Consider the following 24,679-nt stretch of genomic DNA (forward strand, 5'->3'; position numbering starts at 1 on the left):
GCAAGGTTGCGTTGTTTCTGTTCCATGCGTGAGTAATATTGGTTTTGCGGTTTCACAGAACCAAGATATGCTGTTGTTGTAATGTTAGCTATAGTAACAGGAGAGTTTTGAGTGTTAATTAGCTGCGTTTTTATTACTGTTCAAATAGCCGAGTTTCTTGCTAACACAGCAACTTAGCTAGTAGACTATCAAGTTTAAACTTAAAAAAGAAATTCAGCCCCAGATATTAGGATAGGTATCCCATTAACCCTACAGAGGATACGCAGTTTGGAGAATGGATGGATGGATTTACAATTCTCAATTACTAACCTGATTTGGCAACCAAATAAAGTTATTCTCACATTGTGATTTAAAAATCTTACAATTAACTACATTTATGATCTTTAAACTACTGTCAGTGTCACAGTCACATGAACTTTCAGTTTGACTGTTTTCATTTGTCACATGTTCCTTTGTTCTAGTTTCCCGCCACGATCAGTTACCATGGACACTAATCTCATTATTCACAGCTGTTTGTAATTTGAGTTAATCATCAATGTATTTAAGTTCCTGTTTGTGTTCAGTTTGTTGTTGGGTGTCGTTAGTGTCTACTATGGTGTACGTTCCTGTTGAATTTTCAAGTAAAGACTTATTTAATTCTCATCTCCTCGTTCGTGTGCTTTATACACCGGTGGAATTGCAACAGTCAGTCCCATTTCCATGACAATCAAATAAAGTTTTCTTTTGGAACACTTCAGTTGTTCTCTAAAATGGTAAAGAGTATTGAGAGATTCTATGTTTAATTGTTTTAATAAATAGCAAATTTATTTAAAATAGACTATACTTATGTTTTCAAGTTCTTATAAACAAAGTATAATTGTCCTGCTTTAACTTAAAATTTAAATTTAATTAAATATATATTTATTATAGACAATTAAAAAGTCTGGGGTCAACAAAAGAAGGGGACAAGCCACGAAAAATAGAAATCACAGCACTGCACAGGATGTCGACTCCTTCACGCAACTCTCACACAAGATATTAAAAAATGTGACCTCCCCATCAGCCACCTTGCTTTTTACTATTCATAGTTTATTCCCCTTTTTCATTTTGAGATGCAAAGAAATTACCAGAGCTATTGCCAGAAGAGGCAATGGAGGCTGTGTCACCCATAAAATATATCTGAATTGAATAATGAATCATGAATAATCACTTTACTTATGTATAAAAAATATATACATTATATTTTTTTCTTTCATTCTTTCTCTTACTGCACAAATGTCAGATGAAACTGACAGGCTCCTCTTATTAGCAAACTTACCCATTAGAAATGGTATTCAAATGACACAATATAATTTGTCCATCCAAAATGTGGACACAACAGGGAGAATAATTGAAATTCGCTTCAGTATCAACAGGTGAACAGATACTTTAGCACATAAATATCAATTTTAAAACACTGATAAAGAGGACCATTTATAAATACGCCATAAAGGAGGATGATAATTCACTACAAATTGTAAAGCAGAAGTTAATTCTGGGAAAAAAATAAAATAAAAAGATAAGATAAAAAGATACACTTTTTAGACATTCTACTAAATATAAGTAACTTAGCAACTACATGTCAAATAACTCTCATTAGTGTTACACCGTGTCCTAACCAGATGCAATAAGATTCCAGCGACAAACAATTTGTTTGTCCACACCAGATGAGACACGATATAGTCAATCAAAAACCACAGCCAATCAGAAGAGCGTGTGGGCGGGCTCTCTCTGTAAGCTCCCAGCACTCACAACGAAATGGATAAGTACGTCATCAGTTTCATGAATATTACACCATTTTAACATGATTAAAATACATACTGAATTACTGAAACAATCTTTGTCATAGAATACACTTGTCTGTTCACAATGAGCTGACAGTTTGAACGTTCTTGTTTCCTTTTATTTATTTTGAAGATCTGAGGTGAATTGTCCATTGTTGGTATCAGTACGGCTATAAAAACCACACAAAATGAGATTCAAAAATCACATTAGATGCTTTTAACATTAAATAAAGCATAGATTATCATTAGCACGCGACGCTGCAGAAAAATAGAAACTGTTCCTAAAATAGAATCGTTGCGTGTCGCCATCGTGGCTGGTTTGGACAAAAACTCTGTTTAACATGGAAAAGAGACATTTATCGCGTGGTGAGGCATTGTCGCGTGTAGAATTAGTAGAATAAGTTGACATGTAGTTGCAAAGTTACTTATAGTCAGTAGAATGTCTGTTGGGAGCATCAAAATAAAATCAGATATTAAGCAGACAGTCTACTAATACTCTAATGACTGCTAGTTGACATGTGGTTGCTAAGTTACTTATTGTTAGTAGAATGTCTAAAGTGGACCATTGAAATAAAGTGTTACCAAAGATAAAAAATAAAAGATAATACACTCCTTATCGGTTATTTATATTTTTATATTCATATCAGCCTGCCCAGAAAATACCCTCATGGACCGCCACAGGAAACAACAAGCCCTTTCAGAAGCCAAGCCACCGCAAAGGTCATGTGTGTTCAGAGCTGCTGTCACTGATGGAAAACTGCTCAGTATATCAAATCAAGTCTTTTCTTCAGGCCTGCACAGGCGAATATCCAAGGTGCCCTTGGAGATTGAGTAATCAGTGCGAGAGACTCCAGAAGGAACGGCTTCACTCCGAAAGCAGCAGGCGCAAATTATACATCCGCGGTCTCCCTGCTGTATTCACACATCTGCCGGGATTACACACACAGCTCTCTGTAGCGTATCACAGACGGTCGGATGACCTCCGCTCTCTCCGTCTGGATTATGTGACGCTCGGGCCTGGTGAGAGCACTTGAACACAGACGCATACGGACGGACCTGAAAAAACTCGCCTTTATTCAGCTGTTGGGTTTCAGAGATGTTCCCCTGATGGGAAAAATCTGTTGCAGTGTCCTTCACATATAGTGATTTGAGCTCGGGCTAAATATTAAACGATAAAATCTATTTTTAACATTTAATAATGAATTCAATGGATTCAGTAGTGGATAACCAGTCAATGTATTATATAAAGCTGAAGCTAAGCTTGAAGACGTTAAACAGTATTCGCAACACATTTAATTGTTGACATATGATGTACTGTATATTGAAATGCAAGAGTACTTGTAACAACAGAAAATAATCTATTCATCGCATGACGCATCGCAAACAATGTAACTGAATAAAAATGAGTAATTTTATTCAACAAGGATGCATTAAATTAATTAAAAGTGCAGTAAAGTCTATTACATTCAAACAAAGACTGTTCTTTGAAACTTTCTATTCATCATATAATACTGAAAACTGCATCACAGTTTTCCCCATAATATGAAGCAGCACAACTGTTTTCAGCATTGATAACAATCAGAAATCTTTCTTGAGCAGCAAATCATCATATTAGAATGATTTCTGAAGGATCATGTGACACTGAAGACTGGAGTAATTAAAACAATAATTACAAACATCCCAGCTCATGGTAGGTATGTCAGGAAAAGTGTTTATGTTACCGGTAAAATTTGACAAAATTAACGGGTCATCCTTTTCTCTCACAAAAAGCTGAGAAAAGACTACATCTGGATCAGATTCAGAACATTGTTAGAAACACAGATGGAGTAGATTGAGTCCAACACCCCTAAAGCTTCATAGTCCTGTACCTACTCCTAGGTCGATATTTCACCCAATAATGTTGGACAGTTTTGATATATATACTGTTTAATGTTTGATTATCGCATTATTTTACATGAGCGTAAGCAATGCTTCTATCGCTTGTTTCTACTTTTTTTTTGCCTGTGTTCTGATCCAGAGATTCTGCACTCTTTCAGAAGATGCGTAACAGCGCCCCCTACTGTATAACCTGTGTTGGGGGTAATACATTACAAGCAATGAGATTGCTTTTTTCAAGTAACGCATTACTTTTAAATTTACGACAAAATATCCCAGTTACTTTTTCAAATAAGTAACTCAAGTTACTTTGTTTTCCCATTTATTGACTGACGGCTCTCCTGTCCCCATGTTGAGAGAAATCTAGAGTAAGTGTTGTGTGCGCTGTGTGAACATGATGTTTATCCTAGTTCTAGACTAAATGTGAGCATGCATTTATTAATTTACTTCTCCTGCGTCATATTCTTTTGTATTTCAGTCCGGCAGTACAGCTGAAAGATTTGTTTGAGCTGCGCCCTCTACTGTTCAGATGTGAATCTGCATTTCCCTCAGCCTGAAGCTTATTCATTTCACTTTCGGTGTGAAAAGGCTTTTACATTTGCCAAAAATATAACTTTTTTTGTTATTAAAAACAATCAAGCAAGCCCAGGCCAGGTGAGAAAAAGTAATGCAAAAGTAATGTAATGCATTACTTTCCATAAAAAGTAACTAGGTAATGCAATTAGTTACTTTTTTTAGGGAGAAACGCAATATTGTAATGCATTACTTTTAAAAGTAGCTTTGCCCAACACTGATCATGACAGTGAAAACATGAAAAATGCTGAGGAAAGAGTTAATGTTATTTTTTAGTAAGAGAAACTACCTTTCATTAATAGATTCACTGATGAATCATACTGAATAAGTTCAGGGGCAGTAAGAAAGTAAATGGGGTCAATTTGGATTTCATGTCGACTGTAGGAAAAACGTTTGATTCTGAACGCCATTTGACAAACATTGCTGGTGAACAGCCAAAAAAAAAAAAAGCCAAAAGTAAAAAACAAAACAAAAAACAAAACATAGACTCTATGTTCTCTCGCACACCAAAAGCGTAAGTGACAGCGCAGTGTCTCGCCTACCTGAATGGATGCAACACTTCCCCACCTCTCAACTCACCGGCTGTCACCCCAAGCTCTCCTATCAAACGCACACAATCTCGCTCTCTTGTACCTGCGCCTTTTGTGTGGGCCTACTCCTGCTGCGCGTCTCACAAAGATCCTTTGATGCTTTGATGAATGTCTGCATGCAAGTGTGTGAAGAGGGCTGTGTGCGAGTGTCTTGGTGTTTTCTTGTAGAGAGTGACGAGAAGAAAAGATGAATTAAATTTTCATCTTCCTCACTGTCAGGTGATGTCAGGGCAATGGATGGAGGCCGATGTGCGTAACATATTAGCTTGTGTGAATAGGTTAGTGTTAGATGTGTCTGTTTGTGGGGAAAATGCTGTTCAGAAGCAGGCGTGCATTTAACATCCATGGAACCTTTCCATTGCACAAAAGGTTCTTTATAGTGGAAAAAGGTTCTGTGGATTATTAAAATGTTCTTCACACTAAGGTAAAAATGGTTTTAAGAACTGTTCACAGAAAGCTTCTTTGTGGAACCTGAAATGGTTCTTCTATGGCATCGATGCGAAAACCCCATTTGGAACCTTTATTTATATGAGTATATCAATGCACACTCTTAAAAATAAAAGTACTTTATTACCACTGATGGTTTCAAATGCACAAAACCTTCTTTATAGTGCATATAAAGTATAGTTCTTCTTCTTCTGTTTTTTTTTTTTAGATTATTAGAAATACCTAGTTATGGCATTAAACTCTAGATGGCACAGGCTCATTTGGTAACGATCACATGATTATCTACATAGCACAGCTGATTGGTTGCTGTTAGCAGTCTTCAGCACGCTTTCAGAAACCCTCCACCTTCCCCAGCTCCACCTGTATAAATCTGCTATGGGGTTAATTCATGTATGTAACATGTGCAGCAGCAGCATGTCTTACATGCTCACAGCAACGTCTGTGAATGTTTTGGCAGTGCAAGTCTCTGTAGTTGCTCTGCAGCAGCGAAGCAGATCTATTCCACCAAGACAAAATACAATAACACTGCCATATCCATTACTATGCCAATCGAGTTGTCATGACAGAAAGTTCTTTACGCTAAGACAAAAATGGTTCTTTTAAGAACTGTTCACTGAAAGGTTCTTTGGGAAGCCGCAATGATGTTTCTACGGTATTGCTGTGAAAATTCTCTTTTGGAACCTTCATCGGCCTCCATCCATTGTCCTGACATCACTTGACAGCGAGGAAGATAAACATTTAATTCATCTTTTCTTCTCATCACTCTCAGGAACACACTAAGACACTTGCACAGCCCTCTTCACACACTTGCATGCAGACATTCATGTGTGCGTGTGTTTAGAGAGCATTTAACCTTTTCTGTGGGTCTGTTTAGTGATCCGATTGGCAGCTGTGTCCTCCTTTGGGTTCTCAACATTCTCTTTCTTTTAAATCCCACACAACCCTTCTAAGCATATGCAGGAGCACGGGACCAAAGACAGTTTGTTTGGTGACCATCTTGGCAAAACGATGATAGGGACAGTCTCTCTAGAGCAGCCTTGGGTTAAAGGGATAAGTCTACCCAACTGACATTCATTCTTGCATGTCTTGTGACCAATCACGATGGTTTTTATTGAATAATGGCTTAAATTTTGGTGTGTACCTCACACAAATCTATCATAGGTCTTTAGAAGACTTGGGATATGGCATATTAGTCACAGGAACAATTTTTTTTACAATACTTCCATGCTGCTTCTTTTCTCTTTCTGGAGCATCAGAGACCCTGGTCACTTGAGGCTTTCATTGTATGGAAAAAAGCAGCTTGAACCTTCTTCAAAATATTTTCCTTTGCGTTTTATTGAAGAAAAGAGTCAGGTTTGGAATGGTTTTAGGATAAATAAGTAATGACTTAAAGGTAGAGTTCACACAAAAATGAACATTATGTCAAGTCTTTTGTTAATGTTCAAAACACAACTGAAGATATTTGAATGAAATCTCAAATCCAACAAAGTCTTTTATACCAAAACGATGCCGCTTCAAAAAGTTCATAAAGTATGAAATATGAATCGAGCGGTTTAATCCAAGTTGGTTTATAGGATGAACAGATTTATTTTAGGCCTTTATTTGCATGTAAACAATGCACATAAATAGAACACATCAAATATGGTAAAGCTTAAAGGTGCTTGCTTCATGAGAAAGAACCAATGAGGTTTCTTCTCAGGTGTCAAGCTGGAATTGGATTACTTTTACCACATCTTTTTGGTTGCGTGGACTTTTAATGGAGAAACAGAAATCTCTCAAATTTCATTCAGAAGACTTCATTTGTGTTCAAAGACTTCATTTGTGTTTTGTGTTATGGGTTTGGAACGAAATGAGGGCGAGTAAATTATGACAGATTTTTTCAACTTTGGATGAACGAACCCTTTAAGAGCACATCAGTGATATTTCATGGATTTTCTCATTACGGAATTTGAACAAACATCATATCCATTCGGTAAATATCTTGTAAGAAGCTTGGTAATATCTCAATTCTTTCTCCTAGAATTCAATGAGAAGAACCTAGAAGAGTCTTCTGATTCTAAGATTTCTCTTCTCAATAATGTCTTAAACTGTGCTCAGATTTGATGCAAGAAAGCGTGTGTCAAAAGTCAAAGATCACATCCAAATCTGAGCCACGTGATCTACATTCATGTGACGGCTCTGTATTCTGTCAACAGTTTCATTCATTTTGATTTCTACATCCTTGACTAAGTTGACACTTGAAACTGAGAACTCCATGAAGTCTTGTGAGAAAGAGCAACTTGAGAGCAATAAAAAGTCCTCTAGGTTCAGTTAGCAGCCCAAACCACTTCTAAACTTAAAACATTGACTGACTGATTGTTTCAAACCATTCATAAATGTAACACGAATGGTAGCCATAATCGCTGGGTCTTTGTCAATGCAAACTTCCCTCTATCTGGAAGTGCATGAAAAGGCAACGGATAAAGACAGCTTGACTTATCTGCTTCATCGGTGCACACCTTACCTCAGCTCTTTAACGCTCCGGCACCCGAAACAAAAGCCACATAAAAAAGCACCGGGCTTTAATGGAATCTCTAATATCTGCTGTTCAAAGCTGGGGCCTATTTACTCATTCTGCACAGTGGAGATTAAGTGTGTTTTCCATCAACTACAATAAAATAGGCAGCGGGGACGTAATTAGGGCCGTTTAAGACAGAGCGCATGCGGGTCTGCCAGAGACTGGGAGTGATGGCATTATCTTATGAAGATAAACGAGTCGGCTCTGGTAATAGGCAAATTAATTATTGCATGGCTTCTAATAGCACTGCGCTCTGATTCCCTGCTGCAGGATGTCTTTTGTTTTCATTATTGTGCAGGACAAGGGGAGGAGAAGGAGGGCACATCTCTTCTCGGAGAGGTGGGGGACGTCTAACCGCGTGTATGCCTCCATATCTACAACACTCGATCTCAAATGTTTTATCGCGGCTTCCTGTACTGATGATCCGTGAGTGGTATTGATTGGTCGATTCCCTTGTGGTTGTCTAATTTCACTCTGTTAGTGCATGTGTGTGTTGGGTTTGTGCTCACTTGGGAGGTCCAAATTACTTATATGTTGCATTATATGTCAGACACATCCTACCAGCATTAAAGGAATTTTGAGTGGATATGAAAATTCTGCTATCGTTTACTCTCCGTATCGTTTAATATATGTCTCTCTTCTGCGGAGCACAAAAGCTAGAAGCTCTTTTCTGTGCAATTACAATGAATGAAACTGCACCATAACGGTATCATAACAGCAGTTCATTTGACTAGTGGGCTATTTGCAAAGTCTCCTGAAGCCAAACAATAGTGTTGTGTTAGAAACAGATTGAAATTTATGCAGCTACTCACTTCAGCTAGAAGAAAGAGAATTCTTAGACATCTAAGAAGGAGATTTAAAGGATTAGTTCACTTTAAAAAGAGAATTTTAACATTTTTGATAAAGTTTTTAAAGCATATAATTCAATGTAATACAATGATGGAGAGGTGAACAAAAACGTTCCCCAAAAGCTTGAAACACATTTGAACATGGTTTTTCTCAAAATGTATGAATAATCACGTAAACCTAAATTGGATCAGTTCAGTAAGTGTTCATCTTGAAATATTACTAACAATATAAAAGTATTTCTTATGTTTACTTTATAAAAACCAGTAAATACTTCACAGCAAAAAAGACACGTGAACCATGATCTGAAGTGGGATGTTTTTACAATTATACTAAAAGGCCTTTTACTTGCAAAAAAGTATAAAGTATTAATCAGATGAAGTAGATTGTGTGCAACAGGTTCTTCAGCAAAGTTTTGATCATTTATAGGCTGATACAGCATATCATATTGTATCTTAATATACTGATGACACATTGTAATTGCACTGGTGTATGCCTGGACTCTCATTGAAATGGACTGATGTTCAGGTGTCATGGCGGCCCTACGGCCATCAGAAGTGACAGCCGGAGAGGGAGGAACCGAGGTGCCCGGCTGGCGTAAAGCAGAGGGCTGTGGTGGTGTTGCGAGCGCTCATCATGTCCTAATGAACCCTAATTAACCTTCATTAGCCGCGAGGTGATCCGGAACGCCGCTGCACGTCTCCCCTGTGTGCGTGTTATTGTTTATTATCACCAGAGTAATGAGAAGACTCACACAACCACCGCTGCACCTCAGCTCACCGTGGGCAGAGCCGGAGAGTGTACGGGAGTGATTTTACGTGGTGGACCGCAGAAAAGGATTTAAGGGTAGGTGCTGGAATCTATAACCCTTTTCCATGAAACACTTGGCCTCTTATTCAGTCCGTCTGTTCATATCAGAACTTCACCGCACACTTTCATCAGGAACCAGGAATCAGAACAAATACTCACTAATGGGTTTAAATATTAACTCAGTTTGATCTGATATTTGCTAAAATTTGGTTTGATTATCTTTGTATGATTAATAATTATTTTCAAAGATATGCTGAGGACCAACTGAACATGTAATTTGCGATAGAAATTCATAATGCATTTGGGTATTATGATAAGGCCAATATAACCATACAAAGTAAATTAAGTAATTACAATCAATTATTAATAGGATTCACACATTTTGAAAAAAAAAAAATCACTCTAAAAAATGTGTTAGCACAAAAAAAAAAAAAAATTGTCAATTTTGAAAAAAATTGAGTGAATTTACATTCCACCAACAAGATACATTTAGTTAGAGGAACTTAGTGATTTGTTGCATAAACACAAATTTTTAAGTTGATTACTCAAAAAAAAAAAAAAAAAAAAAGTCGAGTTGTATCCCTGGAACCAGTTAATCAGCAGTTAACCATGCTTGTCATTGGCATTAGCGCAGTCATTGCTTATAGAGTCAATGTAGTGTTTACTTTCATGTATCTACTCTTCAGCACAATAATAACCACAGAAACTCTAGTAAATGTCAAAAATAACAACGTTAAACACTAATAGGTCTTCCTCTTTACTAAAAACAAATAAATTAACACTTAATTTCAACATTTATTATTCTTATCCAGTCATGTGCAAAGCATGCTGGGAACTGGAAATCCACTGCTTAATTTCCAAAGTTACCAAGACAATTTCATTAAGTTACTACAACCTAATTTTGCAAAATAAAAAAAATAATTAACGCAAAAATTTGAGTTTAAATTACACACGATATTAAGTTGATGTAATGATAATCATTATTATGTCAACAGAACTCTACAAAATAATGTTTGCAACTTTAAAGGTTTAATTAAAACAATAAATTTGAATTTTGTGGTAATAGGGTAACAAATGTGGTAATTGTTTTTTAAAGAAATGTATATTTATTCAACAATGATGCAAAAATTAAAGGCGAAAGTAAAGACATTTATAATGTTACAAAAGATTTCATTTGCAAATAAATGCTGTTCATTGAACCTTCTATTCATCAAAGAATCCTGAAAAAAAATGTATCATTATTTCAACACTGATAATCATAAATGTTTCTTGAGCATCAAATCATCATATTAGAATGATTTCTGAAGGATCATGTGACACTGAAGACTGGAGTAATGATGCTGAAAATCCAGCATTGCATCAACTAAATTACTTAAACACATAAATACACATAAATAATATTAATATTTCACTGTTACGGCTTGGCTGAGGATGAAGACGAGGTGAGGCGAATTGGATCGGATCTAAAATGCAGCATAAACTTGAAGAAAGGTAAAACAAAGGTAATGCAAAAGTGTGCACTATACTCAAACAACACCAGACCGTGAACTAACTGAACAGAGGGCAAAATATACTGAGAGAACTAATGGAAAAATGAGGAACAGGTGTGAACAATCAATGAAACAATGAATTACCATGGTGACGAGTGAAATGACCATAAACAAACTAAAGGTCCTTGAAAACAAAACAGAATTTTTTTTTGAACAGGAGTGAAAGCAGAAACATTTATATTTACAATACACTATATAGGAATATGTTTTATTAACAGCTAAATTAACTGGCTTTAATAAAATCAAAAATATTGTTTTAAATGATTGAATCAATCTGACATCATTAGCTTAAATCAATAAAAGTGATTTTTACGAATAATAAATAAACAATTTTTTTTTCTAAATTGTTCATTTTTACAATACTACAGAATACAACCTTAAAATGCCATGACCGTAGAAAATGTGAAACCCCATAATCATCGGACTTCACTTTCATTCATGCATTTTTACTTCTGTAATTCACAATACTAAAAAACTGCATAGTGAGGTCAGACAGTCACACACACACACACACACACACACACACACACACACACACACACACACACAGATATGCACGTAGCGATGAAGTGCTACAGTATTAATCAACACCAGCTGCTGCAGGTACGGCTGCCAATACCCCAGTTAACGTCCAGTAGTTTCACTTTCATTAGGCCCTCATTCAGTTCTGAGTTATGGGTCCATCCCATCAGACCCATTTAATTAAAACAATGACACCTGGAGAGAGGAAGGGCGGGCAACCAGATCTGCTGCATGACAAACCACAAACACACACATGTGCTTAACACACTGCCCTTTATTTATACTGTACATGCAGCCACAAGGACACACACTCACACACTCTCACTGTCTGAACGCAACAGTCTTCCCGACACTGCAGCGTCTCAGTCGTGTGGTGCTGGTCGAGTAAAGTGAATCTATAATGTACACCCAGAGGACATTTAGAAGCAGACAGACTTCAAAACATGAAGGGAAAAACTGCCATGAAAGTAAATTCATAGATAATGTCTTGGGATTTTAGTCGCAATCGCAAATGAAACTCTTGAATATCTCAGTTGTTTCTCCTCAACTGTGATGAGATTAATGAACAGCAAAGGAATAAAAGTTTCTCAAATGAACAAAACGACCCCAGTAATTTCACACATGTTCTCTAGAGCTTCAGACGAGATCATAATGTCTAAATTAGATTTCAAAATGAGATTTCAAAATGAACACAATATTTCTCATTTGATTACTCTTTTTTATTTATATATCTGAGCTACGACGATCATCCCCTTGGAATTATAAGGTTCTGTCTGAGAAATTCTGAGATATTGAGCTTTGGCAAAGTTTTTGCATTCCATTCGACTTTGTAGACAGAACATTTTTGTTTTCTCAATAAAAAGTCCCAAAATTGTACACACCATAAAAACATCACATAATGTAAATAATTTGTCACAGAATAAGAATATGTGAATAAATCAATTTTGACAAAAATGTCAGATAGAACCATATAATTCCAAGGGGACAACATGTTAATTTTATAGCAGTGTTTCTCAAATGGTGGGTCACATTTTTCTGATGAGAGACTTTTATTTTGAAAGCTGTTGATTCGGACGCAGTTAGTTCACTTTCAAATCAAAATGACAAAATTACCCATGATTTACTCATCCTCAAGCCATCCTAGGTGTATATGACTTTCTGTTTTCTGATGAACACAATCGGAGTTATATTAATAAATATCCTGACGCTTTATAATGGCAGTGAACGGGACCAACGAGAATGAAGCTGAAGAAAGCGCATCCATCCATCATAAACGTACTCCACATGGCCCCAGGGGGTTAAAGCAGAACTAAGTAACTTTTTTTTTTACCTTCATAAATAGTTTTCTAAGTCCTTACGATGGTTAATTGACTTGTAGTGGTTGTGTTTGAGGCGAGCACCTCTGGCATGTCTACGCCAGAAAACACGGCAGTGTGATTCACTGAAGGAACCTGTAGGGGGAGCTTTGCAAACCTTACTGAGTTCCACTTTAAAGGAGCCCTAGATTAAAAAATTGAATTTATCTTGGCATAGTTGAATAACAAGAGTTCAGTACATGGAAATGACATTCAGTGAGTCTCAAACTCCATTGTTTCCTCCTTCTTGTATAAATCTCATTTGTTTAAAAGACTTCCGAAGAACAGGCGAATCTCAACATAACACCGACTGTTACGTAACAGTCGGGATCATTAATATGTACGCCCCCAATATTTGCATATGCCAGCCCATGTTCCCAACATTATGAAAGGCATTAGACAAGGGCAGCCAGTTAACGTCTGGAGATGCACACAGCTGAATCATCAGACTAGGTAAGCAAGCAAGAACAACAGCGAAAAATGGCAGATGGAGCAATAATAACTGACATGATCCATGATATCATGATATTTTTAGTGATATTTGTAAATTGTCTTTCTAAATGTTTCATTAGCATGTTGCTAATGTACTGTTAAATGTGGTTAAAGTTACCATCGTTTCTTACTGTATTCACGGAGACAAGAGCCGTCGCTATTTTCATTTTTAAACACTTGCAGTCTGTATAATTCAAAAACACAACTTCATTCTTTATAAATCTCTCCAACAGTGTAGCATTAGCCATTAGCCACGGAGCACAGCCTCAAATTCACTCAGAATAAAACTTTTAACATCCAAATAAATACTTTACTCACATGATCCGACACATACATGCAGCATTCATGCCGAACATCTTGTAAAGATCCATTTGAGGGTTATATTAGCTGTGTGAACTTTGTAAATGCGCTGTAATATAATCGACAGCTCGTGTGGCAGGAAGCTCGCGTCTTAAAGGGGCGGCGCCGAGTGTAAATCAGTGCATTGTTAATGATGCCCCAAAATAGGCAGTTAAAAAAATTAATTTAAAAAAATCTATGGGGTATTTTGAGCTGAAACTTCACAGACACATTCAGGAGACACCTTAGACTTATGTTACATCTTGTGAAAGAACGTTCTAGGGCACCTTAATAAAGTCCTTCTAAAGCGAAGCGATGCATTTGTGTAAAAAAAAATCCATATTTAACAAGTTATGAAGTAAAATATCTAGCTTCTACTAGAACGCCTTCTGTATTCAACTTAGGAAGAAAGTGTAATGACTCTTGCAGTTCAAAAAGCTTACGCTACATCCTACACCTTCCCTATTCAACTTAAAAGCTTAACTGATTTCAAACTTTCTATTCATTAAAAGAAAAAAAAGTGTTACAGTTTCCCCCAAATTATGAAGCAGCACAACTATTTTCAACATTTAAAATAATCAGAAATGTTTCTTAAGCAGCAGATCAGCATATTAGAATGATTTCTGAAGGATCATGTGACACTGAAGACTGGAGTAATGATGCTGGAAATCCAGCTTTGATCACATGAATACATTACATTTTAACATATAATCAATTAGAAAACAGTATATTTCACAATATTAATTTTTATTTTTTAACTGATCAAATAAATGCAGCCTTGGCGAGCAGAAGAGACTTCTTTCAAAAACATAGAAAAAATCGTTTTAAATGGGAGTATATATACATATAGACTATAATAATTATCAATATATATCCTGTTCAAAATGAATACAAAAGTACTTTGAACCCTTGTGGTTGCCAAACTTTAGTGGATCCTGATAGTTAACGTGATTCTGCACACCTGTGTAATCTTGAGGAGAACTGGCTTCATACATCCATTAAAAATCACCAGCTGATTAAAAAGTAAAAGTTCTGATATTTGTTTGCATATTGCACATGGTTTGCTATTTAGTAAAGAATGCAACGACATTCATTTTTTGTCTGCAGTGTCCAAATATGTTCTGGGTCCACTGTACACACAAAGGATGCATGCTAGGAGGAAGGGGGGAATCTTGCAATTTATCTTGATAATGATTAATAATCTGCTCATCCTGACTGTGGACGAGTTTGACCCAGAAAAGGACACACAGGGAGAAATGATAGATGACAGCAGCAGTTCACTCACTCGCTCAACAATTAAAAGCTTTGTCCCTACCAAGACCCTGAGCAGAGTATTTATAGCGCTCTTCCTCCATGGCCCGGTGTCTTCTCCCTAACATTATCTCCCTCACACACACACACACACACACAACAATAACTGCAGATTTGTACTTTGGAATGAAAGGCAACAATCATCTCAAGCAGCAGCGCTCTTCTAGGACGGCTGTCTTTCCCAGCCTAATAACATTGTTCAGCAAATCGGAACGGGTGCGTGCTGCCGGGAGAGGGGCGACACAGCACGAGTTTGAAGGAGCAAATTAATTTCTGTGCCGCTGCGTGCCTGTCTGGGAGACGAGTGTGTGTGGGGTGCTCGGGGTGCGTGTGGGGCCGCTCCCTCTCTTTTATCAGGCGGGGCAGGCCGCTGTTCCTCTGCCCTGATTCCCCGACCTCATCATACCCTCACATTCATCACCGCCGCACGTCCCAGGCTGCTTATCTTCCTCACTCTTTCTTTCATGCTCTTCCCTTCATACTATACCTCATCTATAAATCTATCATGTCATCCTGCCCCTGACCTGGAAATCAGCGACCGCCTGCCATGAGATAATTAGAGATTTTTAGGCCTGCCTGGTGGATGGTGTGGATGCTCACACTGAGCCTCATTCATGATATGGGAGCACAACGAATTTCTGTCTAAATCATTCTGTACAAAGCGTTCTCAGTAGTAAGCTAAGATATGTGATGATCCCCAATATATATTCAAGCGTTTGTGAGATTTTTATTGCTTTTGAAAGAAATCTCTTATCAACGCTGCATTTATTTGATCAGTAAAAACAGCAATATTGTGAAATATTGTTACAATTTAAAATAACTGATTTCTATTCGAATATATAGTTTAAAATGTAATTTATTCCTATGATGGCAAAGCTGAATTTTCAGCATCATTACTCCAGTCTTCAGTGTCACATGATCCTTCAGAAATCATTCTAATATGCTGATTTGCTGCTCAATAAACATTTATGATTATTATTAATGTTGAAAACAGTTCATATTTTTGTTTTTCAGGTTTCTTTAATAAATATAAAGTTCAAATGAACAGCATTTATTTAAAATAGAAATATTTGCTTGTATTTTGGATGCATTTGCTGAATAAAAGTATCAATTTCTTTTAAAAAATGACCAATCAAACAATCAGTTTGAATCGAGGTATATATGTATTTGCTCTAAAGATTTTTTTTTTTTTTTTTTTTTTTTAAGAGCAACCATCACTGGAGATAAGATTGCTAAGGAAATGTAACACTTAGTTTAAAATTTAGTTAAAAATAACTGTGTCATGTTTTCCACTACTGCCAGACAGAGGCTTGTTGAGACGATCACATCATTTTTTATGACATAAATTAATCAGAATTTGAAATCATTCACTGATAGGGACCATTTGAAATGAATCGTGTAAATGAATCAAACTTAGTCTAACGTCATTTTTGCCTCTGAAAAACACCTGAACAGCTTCTTATGTGAGATAAGAGAGCAGTCTAAAGACACATGCTGCATTCCAACTCACACACTATCCGTCCTAAATAGTATTTGAAATCAGAATTAGTGTGTCCTAAATTGCAGTTTGTTGAAATGAGTATTCCAGAGACAAACAGATGGTCTATTATTTCTGGTTATAATTCGAAGTGCATTAGAAGTGATTAACCCACTGCGCTTTGGATGAGGATTCAATTAGAACTACAAACACATATAAAAAAGTGTTAAAAACTACAAACATGGCGGATGTGTGAGATGAAGGATAAGGGGCTTAAGTGATTAAAGGCACTATATGTAAGATTTTTTAATTAAAATATCCAAAAATCACACCTTACATTATCATAAATGTTTCTGAGAATCTTTAAATCCAGAGAAATAAGCTACTTTAAAAAGGACACGGACCAAGTCCATGCATCACCTATCAATGACGACATACCAGCGTTACCCTCGGTTTCCGGTTTTATTTTGTAGAAAACATGGAAACACCAAAGACGCTTTAATATATTAGGTGTTTTATTAGACAGGTGAGCAACAGTTACATTCATTGACAGAAAACTAATTGTTATACAGCTCAACACAGTAAGTCTTATTGTTTAAATCTCATTTTCTTGATTTACCATGAGTACCATGTTTTACCATCACTTATATTGATCTAGCTTACTGCAATGTGCAACACGTGCCTCATAGTAGCCGCCGAGCGAACGCTCAGAGTAGCATTTTAACAACTTTCAACACAGAAATATATCTAATATGATAAAACAGTGCTGTGTTACCCCACATACGCTTGACTGGAGGAAGCGGAAGCAGCGACTGCGGCATTATAAAAGCTCCACTGCTCTGGAGCCGTGTATCGTGCTCATCTCTCATTAGCAATCGCTCCAGTGGCCTCGTTCCGCTCCAACGGCTTTCAGCCACACCCTGCTTCATACTGCAGTAATGTTAATTATCTTTACTACATTAGCTCATCCATTAATGCGATTTCTGCCTGAATCCCATTTGATTCTTTTCCAATGGTTGTAGATGTGAACACCTCCCATGATTCTACGAAATCAAGGCGTCATCAGGCTATGCCTTTGTTTTGAATAAGCGACCTCTAGTGGCAAAGAATTACATATTACATATATATGAACAAGTTCATTCATCAGGCTGGGGAGGCGATATTGATGTGAAATCGTAAATCCAGGAAAACGTTTTGGAATTTTACTGTAGGTAAATTGTTTCCCAAAGGGCTTAATCAGGAAATAGACGATTGATGTTTCTCTTTTCCCCTCTTAATCTTGTTATAAAGCCAGTCCCACAATTAGTAGAGTCACCTGTTGCTGGTTGTAAGAGTGTATGAAACAGTGTGTGATATAGTTGTTCTTTATGTCTGAAGAAGGAAAAAAAATTCAAACTTTTTCTTCTAGAGTGAGCATTGCACCTTTTCTTCATTTGGGATAAATATACGTTTGGTCATTAACTTTTAAATGAATCATTACACAAACACATGAGAGGAGAGTCTCCGTATAAAAGACCCACGACTGGCAGGTCAACAAGTGATTACGTTTCTCTCTGATTTGGTAGAAAATAAAATCAAATAGTCACAATCAACTGTGACAAGATAATTGACAGGGCAGTTTAAATGGTGACATGATGCACGTAATTAAGCATCATAACGGTCTGTTAAAGATGCAATTATGATGAAGTAGTGTATGTCCCAAAGCTTGCCTGCTCTTCTGCTACACACTCAAAAGTATGTACATTTCCTATTATGTGTAAGCTGGGGAAAAAAAAATCCCCAAATGGTAAAAAATAATACTGGTATTACTATCCTTGTGGGGATGGTAACATAGGGAATACTAGGTACCCACACACACACACACACACACACACACCGCAACCTTTTGAGGGTGATAATTGGCATCTTTTGAAGAGAAGCTGTGATATTTAATGACTAATAGCTTAAAGTTAATGATTGTCCAGAGGGGGTCTCCAGCACTAAACATGACTCCACCTCTCCATCAGATGTCTGCTGGGAGAGTTCAGGCTGTTCTGACCTCAGCAGAGGAAATACAGAGATTACAGGCTCCCCAGAGATGCTCTACAACAAGTATGAAGGTGAAGTCAATTTTCCAATATTAAAATAATTCATATGTACAGACTACAAGTCTTTCATATGGTAGACATCAAGTGTTTTGAAGGGGTCCTTGATTATGTTTTCACTTAGTGTGTAATGTTGCTGTAATTTTTCATAAACAACATCTGCGTTACGATGCTCAAAATTTACATAAACCCCGCCCCCGAGAACACACAACAAAGGGGGCGAGGCCATGTTGGGCAGCTATAGAGAAGAGGAAGAGTTGTTGTGGTAAAATGCCATCATTTTTCACCGGACTGCTTCAAAAACGAGGGTCAATTCAACACTGGATTTGCACAAAAGATGAGCATGACGACACATGCTAGTGATGAGTTGAATCAACTCCACATCAACTACATAAATTTATCCACTAACCATTCAGAAACGTCCAGTTTCTTTCTAAAAGTTGTAACTTCTTTCTGAGTCTCTCCATCAGTGTCGACTCCGGTTTGAACAATGTAAGGCTGAACACCGTTACTGACAATCCTCATTTTGGCTGCGTGAGATTCTCCAGCTTTGTTGTTGTTGAGCTGTTAAAGCTCCGCCCTCTTCTGGAAAAGGGGGCGGGAACAGCAGCTCATTTGCATTTAAAGGGACACACACAAAAACTGTGTTTTTGCTCAAACAGGGTCAAATTTGACAAGCTATAATAAATGATCTGTGGGGGATTTTGAGCTGAAACTTCACAGACACATTCTGGAGACACCAGAGACTTATATTACATCTTGTAAAAAGGGGCATATATGTATATAGGTCCCTTTTAAGCAGTCTTTTTCTTTTTTCTTTTTTTCCTGTTTGGTGACACTATGCAGGAATTACACACTTTACATCAACAGAAATGTTTAGATTATTTAAAATAAGCCATTTTTCTCATTTTTTTCAGTATGAATTCTATTCTCTCTGGATATGGATAACTCCATTGACACTGAAGGCTATTTGAGGACGTCTCATTTTATTGCTCATCCTCCACCTCCTAATGATCCTAAACTCACTAATAATGATCCTGGGTGTCCTTCAGACCAGCAAGGGCAGCCAGAACCTTTTACATACACACACACACACACACGACGGCCTTTACTGCAGTGTTGGCCAGCTCTCAGACTTTTAAGAGCAAGAGCTAAATTACCCACAATGCATTAAAAACTGCAGACAGAAAGCATCATACCCTTGCAAACTGGAGTTGAAATTGAATAGTAAATGTAATTAGCTTTTTATAAAGTTCCAGTATTATGCACAGGAAACAATAAAATATTAATATTATTATTGCCAGCAAGAAGGATACAAATATTCTAGAGGAACAACCTCATTGACTTTCAAATATCATCTTATCCACTCTCATTGTTTGCGTTTTATGGATTAAGCAAGCATGTCTGGCCACGTTATAAACGCTATAGGTTGAGGCATGAATTAGTCAAAAACATTCGAGCAGCACTGCATCAGCGGCGTTAAACAGCGCGGCCCTCTCCCGCGGGACATGCAGGCGCATAAACAGCCCCTCAAACCAGAAAACTTCAGCAAAATGGAGGGCTCTAATTCCAAACAGTGTTTACGCCCCTGCTGGAGAGACTCAATTAGTGCTGCCCATTCAGGAATCAAACTGGGACGGAATAAGTTAATTGGGATCAATCAGCTCGGAACTCGACCGGTTCCCCAGGGCCAGGCGCCTTAGGCAAGCAGGATCTGACAGCGATTGCTTGAAAGATTTGTTAACCACCGACCGGGTTGTTGGTGAAGCGGTTGAGCGGGTCTGACTCAACACAAACTGAAAAGGTGAGGGAGAATTCAATGTCACCCCTGTTACTAGAGATGTGCAAAGACTCAAAGAGAGCGACAGGGGGTAGGATACCGCTTTCAGAAAAATCTATGCAGGGGAAGTGCTAAATTTAAAGGAACAGTTCACTTCAATTTTTTTTTTTTTTTGTATCATAAAAGGTGCGTTTCTGAAGAATATACTGGTTACTGAATTGAAAAAGAAGAACACTTAAGCATACTTTTATAAAGAGTACATATTACGGAATAATAATACTGGAATTAATAAAGGGAGTGTTTTTCTTTTAAAGAATTCTCTGTTTAAGGACTACAACAAACGTCTGGTAGGGACTACAATGAGCTTCATACAACGTGACATCACTAACCCTAAAATTTACATAAACCCGCCCCTGAGAACACGCAACAAAGGGGGCGAGGCCATGTTGGGCTGCTTTAGAGAAGAGGAAGAGTTGTTGTAGTAGAGTGTTGCATCATTTTACGGCGGACTGCTTCACAAACGAGGGTCAATTTAACACTGGATTTACACAAAAGATGAACATGACGGCACATGCTAGTGATGAGTTGAATCAACTCCACAGCAACTACATAAATTTATCCACTAACCATTCAGAAACGTCCAGTTTCATTCTAAAAGTTGTAACTTCTTCCTGAGTCTCTCCATCAGTGTCGACTCCGGTTTGAACAATGTAAGGCTGAACACCGTTACTGACAATCCTCATTTTGGCTGCATGAGATTCTCCAGCTTTGTTGTTGTTGAGCTGTTAAAGCTCCGCCCTCTTCTGGAAAGGGGGCGGGAGCAGCAGCTCATTTGCATTTAAAGGGACACACACAAAAACTGTGTTTTTGCTCACACCCAAATAGGGGCAAATTTGACAAGCTATAATAAATGATCTGTGGGGGATTTTGAGCTGAAACTTCAGACACACCAGAGACTTATATTACATCTTATGAAAAGGGGCATAATAAGTCACCTTTAAATGGAAAATGTTTTAGATCTTGATGGTGACACTTGAATAACTCTTGAAACAAAAAAGCTCTTGGATTTATACTGCTCAGACACACAGCGACAGTCGACCACAAACCATCAGCTTAATAACACAATAAATTAAATGGACTCATAAAATGGACTCAAACACTTTGTGCAACCTCACTTCTTTAGTACGTCTTAATGAAATCAATATACTGGACGTGGGCCCATGTCCTAATGCAAGGAAAACTAGATTACATTGACTTGTATGTCTTTGTAATTAAATAAGAGCCATACTGAGGAGCTGCACACGGTTATTTACTATTCCATTTACTCATTGAGCTTCAGTAAAGAGCTTGTGTGTGTATGCAGAGACTGACTTCAAATCATTTTTAACTGACCTTCACGTACTGCCCGAGACTAGTTCATGTGACTGAAAGGTTCTCAGGATGCATTTTTAATCACTTCGCATTGAATTTTTAATTTAATGAAACAAACAAACTGATGTGCTCCTGCAATAATGGCATTAATTATTTAAAGCATTGTGATGGAAATATGAGTGTATTTGCAGTGAACTGTGTGAATGGGCTTTAGGGTTGAGACTCACGTCAGGATATTCTTTGACAGGCACATAGAGCTTCTCTTGGAGCTGAACGATGGGGCCGACGGCGTCCGGGAGCTCTGAGCTTCTCTTCTCCGTGCTGCCGTTTAATGTGTCATTGTACATGTCCTTTCGTACCCTGCTGATCTCTGAAATAAAGAGAAAGCACATGCACTATGAGTTAACTACATCAATCAGGGTGCAGACTGGGCAAGAACAGGATTACAGATACAGTGACAGCCTACATGCTATATTTCCTTTACCCATGGATTATATGCGCTTTAATATGGCAGTAGAAGAGTGCAAATGCTTCTTAAACACTGCACTTAAACCTAATGAACCAATGAATATGTTAGATCATCTGACGTGATATAACTGCATAGAGTATGTACATATATTAACATCTTTACTGGTCTGACAACATGGTTATCGAACAATTTAGGGTTGCACAGTTACGTAACTGACAAAAGTGTAATTATTCATCTGCAAAGGGCTTCATTAAATATACTAAATGTGTGCCTTGTGATCAGTCTCAGAGCAGTTTGTTTATGAAGTGCATTGTGAATGCAAATCACTCCAAGTTCACATTAATTTCACGTTCCTAATGTTTTAGGCCACTACAAGTTATTACACAAATCTAATAACGAAACACTGAAAAAGGGCCACGGAAAAAGTGACGGCATTTCACTGTTTTCTGTCAAAATATAGAGTTTAAAGGATTAGTTCATTTCAGAATTAAAATTTACTCACCTCCATGTCATCCAAGATGTTCACGTCTTTCTTTCTTCAGTTGAAAAGAAAGTAAGGTTTTTGAGGAAAACATTCCAGGATTTTTCTCCATATAGTGGACTTCAACTGGGGTTCAACGGGTTGAAGGTCAAAATTACAGTTTCAGTGCAGCTTCAAAGAGCCTTACATGATCCCAGACGAGGAATAAGAAAATAATATACTTTTAAACCACAAATGCTCGTCTTGCACTGCTCTGCGATGCACCACGTAATCACTTTGTAAAGGTCACGTACCGCATCTTATTTTCTCCTCCAACTTCAAAATCATCCAACATCTTTGTTTTAGCTTTTTTGTTTTCGGTAAAGGGCGTTTGACTTAGTCTTTGTACATTCACTTCGTAAACACTTGCTCGGTACTTCTGCCTACGTCACGCGTGACCTTTCCAACATGATTACATAATGCGTGGCACATCCCAGAGCAGCTCAAGACGAGCATTTGTGGTTAAAAAGTATATATGTTTTTGTTTTTTTTTAAGAAAATGACCGATCGTTTCACTTGATAAGAACTCTTATTCCTCGTCTGGGATCATGTAGAGCTCTTTGAAGCTGCACTGAAATGGTAATTTGGACCTTCAACCCGTTGAACCCCAGTGAAGTCTACTATATGGAGAAAAATCCTGGAATGTTTTCCTCAAAAACCTGAATTTCTTTTCGACTAAAGAAGAAGGACATGAACATCTTGGATGACATGGGGGTGAGTAAATTATCAGGAGATTTTAATTCTGAAGTGAACTAATCCTTTAACCAGAACATTTAGGAAAAACATAACACTGTTATGTATATTGAAATAATTTTAATTTACACTACCATTCAAAAGTTTAAGGTCGGTAAGTTCCCTTAATGTTTTTGAAAGAAGTCTCTTCTGCTCATCAAGACTGCATTTATTTGATCAAAAACACAATAAAACAGTAATATTGTAAAATTATTACAATTTAAAATAATTTAAAATGTAATATTATTTAAAATTTTAAAAATATTCCTGTGATGGCAAAGTTATTTGTGTAATTTATCAAAGTTATTTATTTTATTATTTGATTGTGAAAAATTACAGTAATTCTATTACAATAATACAACATCTAACTTGACAGGATTGTGTTGGTTCTTTTAAAGAAGACTCAAGTGTTTCTACGAGCAGCAGCACATGAGCAAAACATGACTTAATGTACGCACAAGTGACATGCTAGTTTGCAGGTTTCACACAGAACGCTGAACACGAGAGCTGCTGTTTCACTGTGATTTTAACCTTAATATTTAAGCCACAGCAATATAAAAGATTATACCTTTATCATATTACAATTCAAATTCCAATAGTTGTCAAAATAATCACAGTATTTGACTTAATAGTGCAGATATCAGGGTAACACCACCCACATGAGCACCACAGTGTAAAGTTCAGAGTCTCCAGACTACAGCCCGACATCAGTTTGGCCAATAGTCTCTGCTCAGGATCGACAGTTAGTACAACTGAACAAGACAAGCGAAGTCCACCTCAGCAAGAACAGAGAAAAAGAAAATGACAAGATGTGGGCTAAGAGAGCTTCTCTGTCTTTGAACAGCTCTAAAACCACAAAAGATCTTTCTAAGAGGATATGACTACCTTCCGAATTTCCTCGGGAGACGTGTGTATCCATTTTGCCTGGAGGCCCTGGTGAGATCTTTCTCACTACAGCAACCAGCTTCTCTCTTGACTTTTTCCCAATGTACCATTGAGTGTTTTCAAAGTTCAATCGTTCTTTCTGCTATTGTTGATTAATCACAAAGCAAGTTCTGGTGACAGTTTGGACCACATACATCAACCTGCTGTATGAATGGTTTACTTACAGCTGTCTCTTCACATTAAACTGCGATACGAGAATTTTTAATTTTTTTTTTCCAAAAAGAAAGAAACC

At 37.3% G+C, this 24,679-nt stretch overlaps 1 protein-coding gene across 3 annotated transcripts in view; it reads right to left on the reverse strand.

Annotated features, from left to right (window-relative positions):
• LOC137020781 (protein quaking-B-like) overlaps positions 1–24,679 on the reverse strand; it is a 127,827-nt gene that overhangs the window by 66,523 nt on the left and 36,625 nt on the right. For all 3 annotated transcript variants that reach the window (XM_067386799.1, XM_067386798.1, XM_067386801.1), the window contains exon 2: positions 22,009–22,151. In XM_067386799.1, coding sequence (XP_067242900.1) covers positions 22,009–22,151 — 143 coding nt within the window. The remainder of the gene's footprint in view (positions 1–22,008; positions 22,152–24,679) is intronic.

This window comes from Chanodichthys erythropterus, chromosome 5 (assembly GCF_024489055.1).
Source record: "Chanodichthys erythropterus isolate Z2021 chromosome 5, ASM2448905v1, whole genome shotgun sequence".
Lineage (NCBI taxonomy): Eukaryota > Metazoa > Chordata > Actinopteri > Cypriniformes > Xenocyprididae > Chanodichthys > Chanodichthys erythropterus.